At 46.2% G+C, this 13,535-nt stretch overlaps 1 protein-coding gene across 8 annotated transcripts in view; it reads left to right on the forward strand.

The window, feature by feature from the left end:
• PDZD2 (PDZ domain containing 2) overlaps positions 1 to 8,019 on the forward strand; it is a 340,539-nt gene extending 332,520 nt beyond the window's left edge. For all 8 annotated transcript variants that reach the window (XM_066244174.1, XM_066244185.1, XM_066244194.1 and 5 more), the window contains 4 exons: positions 1,567 to 1,668; positions 2,348 to 2,615; positions 3,414 to 3,548; positions 5,256 to 8,019. In XM_066244174.1, coding sequence (XP_066100271.1) covers positions 1,567 to 1,668; positions 2,348 to 2,615; positions 3,414 to 3,548; positions 5,256 to 5,422 — 672 coding nt within the window. In that variant the 3' untranslated portion in view covers positions 5,423 to 8,019. The remainder of the gene's footprint in view (positions 1 to 1,566; positions 1,669 to 2,347; positions 2,616 to 3,413; positions 3,549 to 5,255) is intronic.
• Positions 8,020 to 13,535: the final 5,516 nt, after the last annotated feature.

The raw sequence follows: 13,535 nt of genomic DNA on the forward strand, positions 1-13,535 counted from the left end.
CTCTTGGTTCTGCGCCCACTGGGTCGGGTCAATTGCTGTCAGGAAACACCATGTGAGGTCCAGCACCGTTCCCTTTCAGTGAAAGGGATCTCCCATCCTCCCTCGGCTTGCTGCAACAGGTAAGCACTCTGCACGTGAGAAGTCTTGCTCGGGGCTCTCCGGTCAGGGCGGTGCAGTGGGATCACGCTCCGCCAAAGGCCACCTTTACTCCAGATGCAAGGTCTGGCCTGGCACTCGATCAGCTGCCTGCACACTTGTGTCCTCAACACAAGGGGTGGGGGTACTATTTTGAATAAAGTAAAATTTTGGTGATAGCTCGTCCTGGGATGCAGGCGAGTCCTGTTTAAAATTTTTCTGTCTCATTGCTCCAATAATGCATTTCAGTAGAAGTATTCCCATTTTAGCCTCAAACGTTGCCTCTGAGAAACTGCACATGGAGATCATCTGCCAGAACACATGTCCCCGTCTTTGCTGAGAAAGCCTAGTCATCATTCTCCACTCCACTGAGTCGAACTTGTCCAGAGAGTCAGAATCCCCCCCACCCACCACCCAGGTCCTGCAGGACAATCTGTTGTCAGCATGTGGTTTGAATGAACTGTAGAGAAATGTAAAATGCTAAGATTAGCCCTCAGGACTCACTATTAGAACCAAACACTTTCAAAAATACTGGGTCACTTCCCCAGCACAGGTAAGAGGTGGTTTTCTCTTTCCACATTTTTACTTTTTCTCGCCAAGGCAACCCTTAAAGGTTATTATTAGACTCTTCCTGCTGCTGTGTTTGAGAACACCTTGAACTGATGATGAATCATCACCCACTTCCTGGGAAGCGTAGCAATGCTGAGTCATCTCTGGTGTATGGGTGGACGAAGTGAAAAATCAGTGTAATTAAACCCAGCTCATTTTTCATTTTCAGATCGTTTATTATCACCCTTTCTCAACTGATGCTTGAAACAAAGGGCGGCCTTCTATAACTTAAACTTAGATATAACTAAATGTTCAACATGGGAGTTGACAGTTTTGATGTACTTAAATATAGCAACACACTTCAGGTTTTCAAATATACCTTGTGTTTTATGAGTACTTAACTAACTAGCTTACTGACTGCACCTGGCACCCAGCAAGCTGGGGGGGGGGGACTGGAGCATGTGGCCCCAGGGGGCCCCCACCGGCACTGAGGTGTCTCCCTCCACTGCTGTGCAGGTTGCTGAGCTGTAGATACAACTATAGAATAAAGAATTCCCTTCATGGTCAAGTTTGGGAAAACGCAGTCTGATTGGTGCCTAGAATGACCGGACTGGCTTCTAAATTGTGCCACCCCTGCCCCCGCCCTGGTTTGTGCCCTCCTTCCCACGGTTCTCGAGCTCCAGGAGGGACCCCAGCACCCTGCACGGCAGCGCCCGGGGGAGCGCGGCGCCCGGCTGGTCGGGGCCCCTCTGCATCCAGGGTTCTGGGAATGCCCGGGAAACCCCCAGACGCCCCGGGACGAATAGCAATGCAGGGTGTGGATCAGCACTCGCTCCTCTTGGCACACCGCATAGAGTTTGTACCCCCATTTCTTTTCCTTAGAATAAAGAAGATGTTTACTTCATAGTCTTGTCTAAAAAAGAAGGCTCGGGTCTGGGATTCAGTGTGGCCGGAGGGGCAGACATGGAGCCCAGACCGACTGTGGTAAGTGACCACGCCAAGACGCTCTCAGGGAAGCGGTCTCCGAGTCCCATCGAGACCGGGCGGGACGCGTGGCGGCGAGCTCCAACGCTGTCGCTGGTCACTCCTCGCTGTCGCTGGTCACTCCTCCATGCCCGGTAGTGGGGAACTGGGAATAGTACAGAAGGCTTCCATTGACAAAGATGTGCCTTTTCACACATCACTGATGTGTACAGGCCGAGTGACTCATCAGATGCCAATACACACAAACACAATTATCTATAGCCTCAAAGTCACCTAAATATTATTTTTAGAAAACCATTAGAATTAACGGGCCAAACCTGCATTTGCTTATGAAATGACTTCTTAAGAAACACCTCCTAAATGTGTGTATCACTCGAGGCCTCTGAGACCCACTTCCCTGGACGAGGCCCGGTCCTGTGGCTCTTTGCCCTCTTCCTGCCCCGCGGAGTGTTGGGCACACATTAGAAACTAGCAAGAAGCTGAGTACAAATGTATTCAGATGCTGGCCCTGATGTTTGTAATTCTACCCCTCACACTGAGTATGCCTCTGATAAACCCAGTGTTTGTATGATTTGGAAAACTTGCCATTAGAAGGTTCCGTTACTGCAGGTTTGCACTTACCCTTTTGATTTCACTGGAGGTCATCAATGCACTTGGCTTTGTCCTCTCCTTGTCCCAGGTCCACAGGGTATTTTCTCAGGGGGCAGCTTCTCAGGAAGGGACTATGAACCGAGGGGATGTCGTTCTGTCAATCAACGGCACTGCGCTGGCTGGCCTAGCCCACGGGGAGGTCCTGAAGGTTCTGCACCAGGCCCAGCTGCACAGAGATGTCCTCATGGTCGTCAAGAAAGGCGGTGACCCGCCCATGCCCTCCACCCGGCAGGAGCCGCCCACAGCTAACAGGAAGGGCTCGTCCAAAAAAACCAGCCCCCCGGAGCCTGGAGTGGGTAAGAGACTAGCCCACCAGTGGGCAGGCTGTGAGCAGCGGGCACGGTGGACTCTCTGGCCACTATCATCTGGGTCAGAGAAATTAAATGTGAAGTCTAGTGTTTGTGGATGCTTCTTGCAAAAGCAATGTTAATAAGTTACATATTTAGAAAAAGACCCAGTAGTTAAAGTCATACTGTTGAAGATTTTAAAAGACTATTTGACAGCTTCCCTAAATGTCCTAAGGACCCTTTTGCACATCCATCCTCATGTTAGGACGGAAGCGGCTGGTAAGTAAAACAAGAAACCCTCATGATGGGGCACCAGGGTTGGAAGAGAAGCGCCAGACTTGGGAGACAGCCAAAGAACATAAGGAAATGCGGGGACCAATCTGTTAAAGACAGAGACCTGAATCAAGCAAGGGGAGTTTACAAAAGGAGGTTCAGAACGCCATTTTCTGTGCGCCCGCCACAGTAAGCCCACTAAGTAAATACGTGCTGGAACCGGCCCTGCTTCTGTTTCTGAAGACGGGCTGATTCCCCGGGCGTGGCTTCAGCCTCACCGAGACGGGTGCCGACTGCAGGGGCTGGGCCACAGCAAGCCTGGCTTCTGGAGAGTTCTGCGTGGGCCTGAGGGCAGCCTCCACGCTTGCAGAGGGTGCAGGCACTGGAAGAACACAGCAGCCGGGAGGGTGCTCCAAACTGGGAGACCAGCCCTAATGCTGGTCTCAGGTGTCACCAGCACTTCCACGTAGATGGGACTCGAGGGTGGCAGGCAGGAGGGAGTGAGTGTCCCTGTCGTTTCCATCTTGACTGCAGGGAGAAGCGTCGCTGCACACGATGCCCTGTGTGTTGAAGTCCTGAAGACCTCGGCCGGGCTGGGCCTGAGCCTGGATGGGGGGAGAACATCCATGTCTGGGGACGGGCCCCTGTTCATTAAAAGAGTCTACAAAGGTAACATGCCACAAAACCCAGTGCGCCTGTCTGCTCTCTCTCGGTGCCTTCCATCTGGAAATCAATTTGTTTAAAAAAAAAACTAAATTGTATGTAATGCTCTAGGACATACAGGATCAGCGTGTGTCAGCCCTGTTGTTTTACGCGTATTAACCTATGTCATCCACAGCGGTACTGTTATCCCCATTTCACAAAAGGGGAGAGTTGTACAAGCACCTGCTGTCATAGGCTAAGTGGCAGAACCAGCTGTGAACCCTGCAGTCTGGCTTTAGAGTGTGTGCCCCTAACTTCTGTATCTCTAACTCCATGCTCCTGTCTCCGTGTTCTTCATTAACATTTGCTTTTACTGATGTGAAATACCAGCTAAATAATGCCATCAGAAAGGCCAGTCTGGGGTACTTAACATCGGCCAAGATCATACTCACTGAAAATTGCAAATACCAGACTTGTACAAGAAAGTAAGCATCACTGAATGGTTGGCAGGTACAGTCTCTTCCTGACCTTCACTCATTCATTTTGTGATGTTGAACAGTTCCAGAAGTCTCTTCAGGTTCCTGAGCTGAATAATTATGTTAACAATAGTTCCACTAACAGTATCAGTATTATGTGATATTAAATATGATGTATACTTATACATATGCATATATACTGATATTAGTATACTAAATATTAGCATTGTTCAATTAAAAATTAGAATTAGGGGCCTGACCTGTGGTGGCGCAGTGGATAAAGCGTCAACCTGGAGACGCTGAGGTTGCCGGTTCAAAAAAAAACAACCCTGGGCTTGCCTGGTCGGGGCACATGTGGGAGTTGATGCTTCCTGCTCCTCCCCCCTTCTCTCTCTCACTCTCTCTCCCCTTGCTATACTGAATAAATAAAAAAAATAAATAAATAAAATAAAATAAAAAATTAGAATTAGGGCATGTTATATACTAAGGACAGTATCTGCCTATATCATTAACATAAACTGTATCCTTGGGTGGATTGGGTTTGAACTTATTTTTCTTCCAGCTCTGTTTTTATTATTTTATCAATCTTTAAAATCAACTATAATCATAGGTAGATTGATATCAAATAATACTTACAATAGTTTTCAGAAACTTAGAATAGCTACATCTCAGTTTTCTGAGAAAATTATTTCCGTATCTGGGCATTTTTCTGTCCTTGCCTTTTTCTCTCAGTGCTCCCACGGTCTCTTCTAATACGATTGTTTTAGATATTTAAATAATCATGTGCAAAAGGTAAAGAGAAGACTTACACTTGCTGTTAACATACACAAAGCTGTAGTGTACAAATGTTAAAGCTTTTAAGTAATTAATTAAATCTCCAAATCTCCAAAGTCGCTGATTCTCAGAAGTTGGCTGCATTATCCAGTATCTGTTAATATGCAGAAGTTAGACCTGTTTTCCTGCATTTGTTGGCCATTTGGATTTTAGCTGCTGACTTCCTTTGTTTAACTTTCTCTTCTGTATTCTTTTGAAGTATCTTCCCCTCAGTTGTTCGTGTTTTCCAGAGGGAGGAAAAGAGTTACAGATTTGAATGTTTTATGTAGGCAGATTTCTTTTTATGGGTGCATGCTCCATGTGTCTCCTTCTCTTGAGACTGGCAACAGCGCCGGGAGGGGGTTTCCTCACTGAGGTTTCTCGCTTACTTGGAATTCGCTGTGCGTCCTACAGCAGTACCCAGCTCCCCTGTCTTCCCTCACAGGTGGGGCGGCGGAACAGGCAGGAACAATCGAAGCTGGAGATGAAATCCTCGCCATTAACGGGAAGCCGCTGGTTGGGCTCATGCACTTCGATGCCTGGAATATTATGAAGTCTGTCCCCGAGGGCCCTGTGCAGCTAGTAATCAGGAAGCACAGGAATGCTTCATGAAACAAGCTTGAGCAGGGACATGTTTTTTTTAAGAAGCATCTCCTTTTCTCCGTTCCCTTCGTACCTTAGCAAATCAGAATGACTTCTTTGAACGACAGGGTCCTGCAACAGCAGAGGACACATGGTGCAGGCAGGGACTGTAAACCACCTCCACGTTTTTACTGCCAGACGAAGCTCAACTCCAGAAGCCTTCCCCCTGGACCGGGAGGGTTCATTCTGGGCCAGTGCCTGTCCCCTACCTTTAGCTCTCCTGATGGGGACACAAGATGTGGCATGACGCCCTCTTTCACTTCAAACATGTAGCCAGACCTTCGCTTCTTTCTACTAGTCCTCCCAGCATACCTAACCCAGGCAGCTGGGGGGCCTACGGAGTCTGGGGGGCAGCACAAATGTCACAACTAAATGGACTCTAGTTTTATGTAATTTTGTAAGTAAATAACAATGCTTTGGGCACATTCAACGGATGGAGCCGTAGGCCTGAAATGAAAATGAGAGACTTAAAAAAAAAAATCAATTATGACCTAATGGTTAGGCTGAGCTCAGGAATTATCCAAAAATGAAAAAGCAAAATCCAGAAAGTGGTATTTTTTAGTGAGTGTAATGTGCAATGTATGATGCAGAGTTCAACTCAGTGGGTTCCTGATCACCATGAAGGGTGGGTCATACTCGGAAAGTGTAAGTCCTAAGGCTGTGTTACAGAAATGCAGTTCTGAGGAACTGCACTCAATAGCCATGCACTTGGCTGCTTAAATGAGCAGGAAGTTCCAGCTCTGAAAGCACCCTGTCTTGGGTTTGGAACTTGTCTTGCATGAGTGCTTGAATTCAAAACTGGCCAACATAAGAGCAGGCAAAAATACTAGTCACTGGGTTTCCATTTCTATATTTTATGCACTACAACCAGTCATTTAAACTAAATTTTTAGAAATCAAATGATCTTTTTAGAATTCTTGGATTTATAATCATAGGCATTCTATTTACTACCCCCCCCCCCCCCAGCCCCTTTTCCAACAAGCTTAAAAAATGTACCATTCCTAAGCATCAGATCATTTCTCCTGACCCGGGTGTTGACATACCTCTGCGGTGACTGAAGATTTTGCTGTTGTTTTGCAAATTCTTCCTTCTGCCAGAATCATTTCCTTGCATAAGAGAGCTGTGACTCAGGCCACTTGTGAGACTGGTCCCAACTGCTCTCCTCTCAAAGCGCCAGCTTCGCAGGTGCTGTTCCTTGTCACATTGGCTCTTCTCCCCTCCGACTGCAAACCCTCCCAAAACGTAGTTGAGGAGGAGGGAAATGGAGAACAGGAGCGAGTCCCCTCTTTCCAGGTAAGGGAGCAGCACTAATGCAGTTACCACCCATATCCGCGAGGGGGCGTGTGCTCGCTGATGAGTCTGGGAATGGAGGTGAGGCTGCGCACCTGTGCGCATGGTGACGCTAAGGTCTTTTGTTGGTGCTGCTTTAACCTATAGCTTGGGTCTATGGCTTGAAGAAAAGAACTCAGGTCATTATACTCCCCCGATTCCATGGAGGCACTTGAGCCATCACCTTTGTACACCATTTTTATGAGTGAGTAATGCCAGTAAACCTCTGTGGAGTTGGCCCAGAGGGGTCTCTCAGATGGCAGTTAAGCATCTGGTTGTGAGCCCAGCTTTCTCATTTTTTAACAGGTAATACAAAAGAAAACATAGTATGGGAATTAGCTAGACAGGCCTAATTTAACTTCTACTTTACACTACAGTTCCAGGTAGGATACTATAGAAAGTCAGTGCAAGGTGCATGCTAGATTGTTTTCAAGTCTCTGGGGTCAGTTTTGTGGTTTGCTTTCTTGACATGAGACTATCTGAAGGCAACACTGAAAACTATTTTCTGCCTCTACTCTTCCAGCTGTGCCTACTAAGAACTGCACAGTCCTCTGTGGACAGACAGGGATTTCCAGAGCAGTGCCGAGCAGTGGGACGGTCTCCTCCCAGACTGCCTGCCTCACGCATGTCTGAAGGACGCAGGGCAGACCAGACCGCTGGCTCACTCAACTCGGTGCCAGTCATCAGCCGTTTCTAGTAGACCTTGCCAGCAGGGTTCCCTGGCTGACAGCTGGAATGTAAGGGAGGAAACAAAAGATCAACTGTTTTTGACCCTAAGATAGCTATTTATTTGTCTTCAGTGTTCAAGGCATGACTAGTATTTCCAATTAGTCTAATAAATCCCCACACTTCCTGAAGTGAACACTAATGGTATTATTGTCCTCCTAAAACTTCCATTGTTTTGGTTTTTTAACTCTTCAGTCATTCACAATAAGCTATGAGGGTAAATACGTGTTATGACATTATAAATCGTAGTTGCAAGGATAGATCCGTGAAGGTCGAAGTCAGTTGAGTTTTATTTCTATTCTACCATACACATCCATTTAATTTTATGGTTAATTGGCACCACACCTGTTGTATGGTGTGTAAATCCTTTATTTATGTAAAATAAAATGCCTTATATTATTAAAGAGTAAGTGCAATAATATGAAATAGCCTGTACATTTTTAAATGTTGTCGCCAAGTTATGTAAACCTACATCTATGTAAACCTTTTTTAAGTAATTTTAAAAATAAACACTCTGCTTACTACTTGTTTTTCTAGTTCTGCATCTCCAGAATAACCTTTTAAAATATCAAGACAATAAATATTTACAGTTACCTAAACTACTTATGTGGTGAACGGTCCAAAGGCAGAACTTAAGTTAGCCAGTCTTTTCCAGAGTCACACTCAGAATCTGACACAATTCAAAACTGTTCTACTTCTGAAATCCTAAAATTAAACAGCCCACACCTTCACACCTCCTGACCTTCTGGGTCTCATTCCCACTACTGCCTCTTGTCCATTTCAACAAGCCCTCCAACCCCGACAACTGTCAGTTTTTCTCATCAGAACCCCTGCCCTGCATTCCCATCTCTACTCAGACTAGACCCCTCGGTGAGCACAATCCCTGCCCAGCTACATCCGAGATCCTTCCAACTAGCCAGCTTCTTGGTTCCTACACGCCAGTCCCTAGAGAGAACCCCACAACCACCGAATGCTGCTGCTCCAAGTTCACGGCTTCCAGCTTTAACTGGACTCTACCTGACACGTTTACTTGTCAGTTTTTCTTCTCTCCTTCTTCACAGTGACCACATACTTCATTCTTCTCAAAACTGAAACCCACTCACCACCTCCTGCAATGTGTGGATGGATCTGGGATTCTGCTTCAGAGAGAAATAAAAAGCATCTACTTGATTTAGATTCTTTTGGTTTTAAGATGCAGACACCAACCTGGAGTAGCCCCAGGTAGAAGGCAAGATGGAATCTCACAGAAATCCAAGAGTGGAGCCCAGCATGTGCCTGGGCCTCAGGGATGGGAGGGACTCTGGGTGCGCAGGCCCTCATTAAGTGCCTATAGCACAGGGCACCTTGCTGTTTGTGGGTCCGTTTCTGCAGGACCCACTTCCCTCCACCAACTGGCTGCATTATCCCCAGCTCTTCACACATTTTCGCTACTTAGAGATCTATGAATGCTATCTTGTCATAATTTGGACCCACTCGCTATCACAGAATTTCCATATATACCCCAAAAGTAAGACTGGTGCTACCTGGATAGAGTGTTTCCTGGGGAAGGGAGTGCACAACTCACCGAAAACCCACTGAGACAAAGAAGGCAACCAGAGTTAATATGGTGTAGAAATTGCTGCAAACCAATTCTGTAACTATCAAAGACTATAGGTCCTGTACAATAAAATCCGAGATGCGATTCCCACTGGGTGAGAGAGAGCAAAGGCGGCAGGAGAGAGTTCTGAAGAAGGCCGCGAGAGCCCTACTGTGGAGAGGGAGTTCCCAAAGGCGGGTCCTACACATGGCGGGCAGCACCTAGAACCGCAGCCATTCCCATTCCTCAGGTGAGGCTGAGGAGAGGGAAGCTGGATCCCTTGCAACAAAATAAATCCCTGCCGCCCTGGCCGGTTGGCTCAGCGGTAGAGCATCAGCCTGGCGTGTGGGGGACCCGGGTTCGATTCCCGACCAGGGCACATAGGAGAAGCGCCCATTTGCTTCTCCACCACCACCCCCCCTCCTTCCTCTCTTTCTCTTCCCCTCCCGCAGCCAAGGCTCCATTGGAGCAAAGATGGCCCGGGCGCTGGGGATGGCTCCTTGGCCTCCGCCCCAGGCGCTAGAGTGGCTCTGGTCGCGGCAGAGCGTCGCCCCTGGTGGGCGTGCCGGGTGGATCCCGGTCGGGGGCATGCAGGAGTCTGTCTGACTGTCTCTCCCCGTTTCCAGCTTCAGAAAAAAAAAATAAATAATAAATAAATAAATAAATCCCTGCCAACAAAGTAAAATTCCAGAGTGGTCATAGATTTAAAGGCAAGAAAGGAAAACAGCCATCTAAAAAGCCAAATATGTTGTTTTCATCAAGTGAATAGGATGGTCAGTCAATTCAGGAGCTATAAAGCCACAGACTCGTCATTTAACCAAACTACATACAAACTATGGGACTCTCCCAGCAGACCCAGGCAAGACAGAAGAACAGTGGCATAGCTTTCTAACCTCATATCCCACCCATTCCCATCTCCCTACTGCTAACACCACGCACATACTCGGAGAGCAAGTAGTATAGAAAAACCCTGCTAATAACCATCTACAACAAAACTTGGTGCGAAAGTACCCTCAAACCCCTAAATACAAGTGCGTGGGGACAAGTTACCAAAAAGATGAACTTGGTACCAGAATCAGCAAGGGTGGCTCCATGGATAGAGCATCATCCTGGAGCACTGAGGTCGCAGGTTCAATCCCAGGTCAGGGCACGTACGAGTTGCACAACTACTATAAATGGAACAACTAGTTGATGGTTCTCTTTCTCCCTTTCCCTTCCTAATTTCATCTCTCTCAAATCAATGGAAATTTTTTTTGAAAGGAGGTGGGAGAATACAGTATATAATGACAATGCCCTTACAATGCAGACACAGCACAACCACAGAAAGTGGCAGTGAACTGTACACTACAAGATGGTTAAAATGGTAAGTTTTATGTCACATATCATATATTGTACTGCAATAAAAAAGGAAAAATACCTCAGAAGTTTACATGAATACTTCCTATTCAGTTTAAGAACTACAAGTTTAACCATAAAACATTTTCTTTCTGCTACATTGCTACCAATTCAGCCTATTGGGAACATTTTATTAACCCTTATTTCCATAACACAGGCTTTAAGTGATTTTGCAATAGCCACTGATAATCAGTGAGATTTTATACTAGCTGTCTTAGACCTCTGGAGTTTGTCTCGCTAATTGTATGTTAATAGTGACCAGACAGTTTGTGATCACATGATCATCTCTATTACTATTACATAGGACTGAGTGACTGACATGATAACTGGGTTGAGCAAAAAAGGGATTAAGACTCAAACTCTGGAGGAACTGTAGTAAAGGACTCACAGCATGTGAAATTCCTTAAATAAAAATTTATTAACTTAAAAAATTAGAACTACACGTTTGTTCCATCTTCTATCTTAAAGCTGTATCTTCACTTTTCCACACAGAGAACCCTGGTTCTCATGAAGAAAACTGATACTGATAAAAACAATGGGGGCCCTGGCCGGTTGGCTCAGCGGTAGAGCGTCGGCCTGGCATGCGGGGCACCCGGGTTCAATTCCTGGCCAGGGCACATAGGAGAAGCGCCCATTTGCTTCTCCACCCCCCCCCTTCCTCTCTGTCTCTCTGTCTCTCTCTTCCCCTCCCGCAGCCGAGGCTCCATTGGAGCAGAGATGGCTCGGGCACTGGGGATGGCTCCTTGGCCTCTGCCCCAGGCGCTAGAGTGGCTCTGGTCGCAAAAGAGCGACGCCCGGAGGGGCAGAGCATCGCCCCTGGTGGGCGTGCCGGGTGGATCCCGGTCGGGCGCATGCGGGAGTCTGTCTGACTGTCTCTCCCCGTTTCCAGCTTCAAAAAAAAAAAAAAAAACAATGGGTTATTTCCATGAATTCCTAATACATAAAAAAAACTGATGAGTCACCTTTGGAGAAGGCTAGGGAACCAAATCTTTTGAAAATTAGTATATAAAATGTAGAATGTATTCTACCTTTCCTCTAGAAACTGTACTAAAAGGTAATCATGATAAGGTGACATTTCTCTTTCAAATAAAGAAATGACCAGAATTAAAAATCATCACTCTGCAATCCCAATAAATCACAGGAACTAAGAACTGAACAACAAGGTTGCTAACATCACAGAAGTAGAGCTATATAGTATGCTTCCTGATGGTAGAACACACCACCGCCCAGTGTTGCCCACCCAAACAAACCTGAATCTGATGACCCTCTGGATGCAATCACCAATTCCAGAAAAGTACAGAAGTCGGAAAAATACAATAAACTACATATAGATGCAATCAGCAAAATCTGAACTTTAGGAACCTTTCAGGACAAATGGTCTAATTTCAACAATAAATATTTTACAAAGGAAAAAAGAGATGAAAGTAGGGAAGAATCTATAAATTAGGAGAAACTTAAGATCATATGTCAAAGAGAAATGAAACAAAATCGAACACAGTTATTAGAGATGCACACTGGGTTGGGGCCAGGCGATTGTAACTGGAAGGCAGCTTTAACATCTGGTTGGCTGACAAGGTCCCATCTCCTGACCGGGCTGACAGCTGCAAGCACATGTGCCCTAAAATAACTCACTAGCTTATGCATTTATTTATGTGATTGCCCATTTGTATTTTAATCATAAAAAGGACATGAAATGCTTATATACATATGTATTCACAAGTTATACATTTGCTTTTATGATTTTTATACTTATTATATTATACCCCACCAAAATTTTATGGAATATATATACATATCCCAAATCTGAATACCAGGTAGATGTCTTCCCTAGGACAATTAAGGTCTCCACAGATTCCATGCTCAACACTGCATCTTACACTGAGTGTTAAAAAAAACAAAACAACTTACCATAAACCAGCTCCAAAAGCTGCATCACAGACACAGAATTAATATCCATAATATACAAAAAGGCCTGATGAGCCTGACCAAGTAGTGGCACAGTGGATAGAGCATCAGGCTGGGCCGCAGAGGACCCAGGTTTGAAACATTAAGGTCGCCATCTTGAGCATGGGCTCATCCGGCTTGAGCGTGGGATCACAGACATGACTCCATGGTCACTGGCTTGAGCGCCAGGTCACTGCTTGAGCAAGGGGTCACTCCCTCTACTATACCCTCCTAGTCAAGGCACATGAGAAGGCAGTCAATGAACTAAGGCACCGCCACAAAGAATTGATGCTTCCCATCTCTCTCCCTTCCTGTCCATCTGTCCCTAACCCTCTCTCTGTGTCTGTCTCAAAAAAAAAAAGTCCTGATGAATCAATACATAAAATGATGCCATTACAACAATGTATAAAGAACACAAACAGCCTGACCTGTGGTGGCGCAGTGGATAAAGCGTCGACCTGGAACGCTGAGGTCACCGGTTCAAAACCCTGGGCTTGCCTGGTCAAGGCACATATGGGAGTTGATGCTTCCTGCTCCTCCCTCCCCCTTCTCTCTCTCACTCTCTCTCACTCTCTCTCCTCTCTAAAAATTAATTTAAAAAAAAAGAAAAAAAGAACACATGAAAAAAAAACACAAATAGGGCCTGGCCAGTTTGCTTAGTGGTAGAGCATCGGCCTGGCGTGCAGGAGTCCCAGGTTTGATTCCCGGCCAGGGCACACAGGAGAAGCGCCCATCTGCTTCTCCACCCCTCCCCCTCTCCTTCCTCTCTGTCTCTCTCTTCCCCTCCCGCAGCCAAGGCTCCATTGGAGCAAAATTGGCCCGGGCACTGAGGATGGCTCTGTGGCCTCTGCTTCAGGCACTAGAATGGCTCTGGTTGCAACAGAGCAATGCCCCAGATGGGCAGAGCATCGCCCCCTGGTGGGCATGCCGAGTGGATCCAGGTCGGGTGCATGCGGGAATCTGACTGCCTCCCCATTTCCAGCTTCAGAAAAATACAAATTAAAAAAAAAAAGAACACAAATAGGTAATTAATTCATAGAAAAAAATAAAAATTGCCAATAAAGACAGTAAATAATAACCACCACCCCCCAATAGTCAAAGAAACCTGATAAT

Source organism: Saccopteryx bilineata, chromosome 1 (assembly GCF_036850765.1).
Source record: "Saccopteryx bilineata isolate mSacBil1 chromosome 1, mSacBil1_pri_phased_curated, whole genome shotgun sequence".
NCBI classification, from domain to species: Eukaryota; Metazoa; Chordata; class Mammalia; order Chiroptera; family Emballonuridae; genus Saccopteryx; species Saccopteryx bilineata.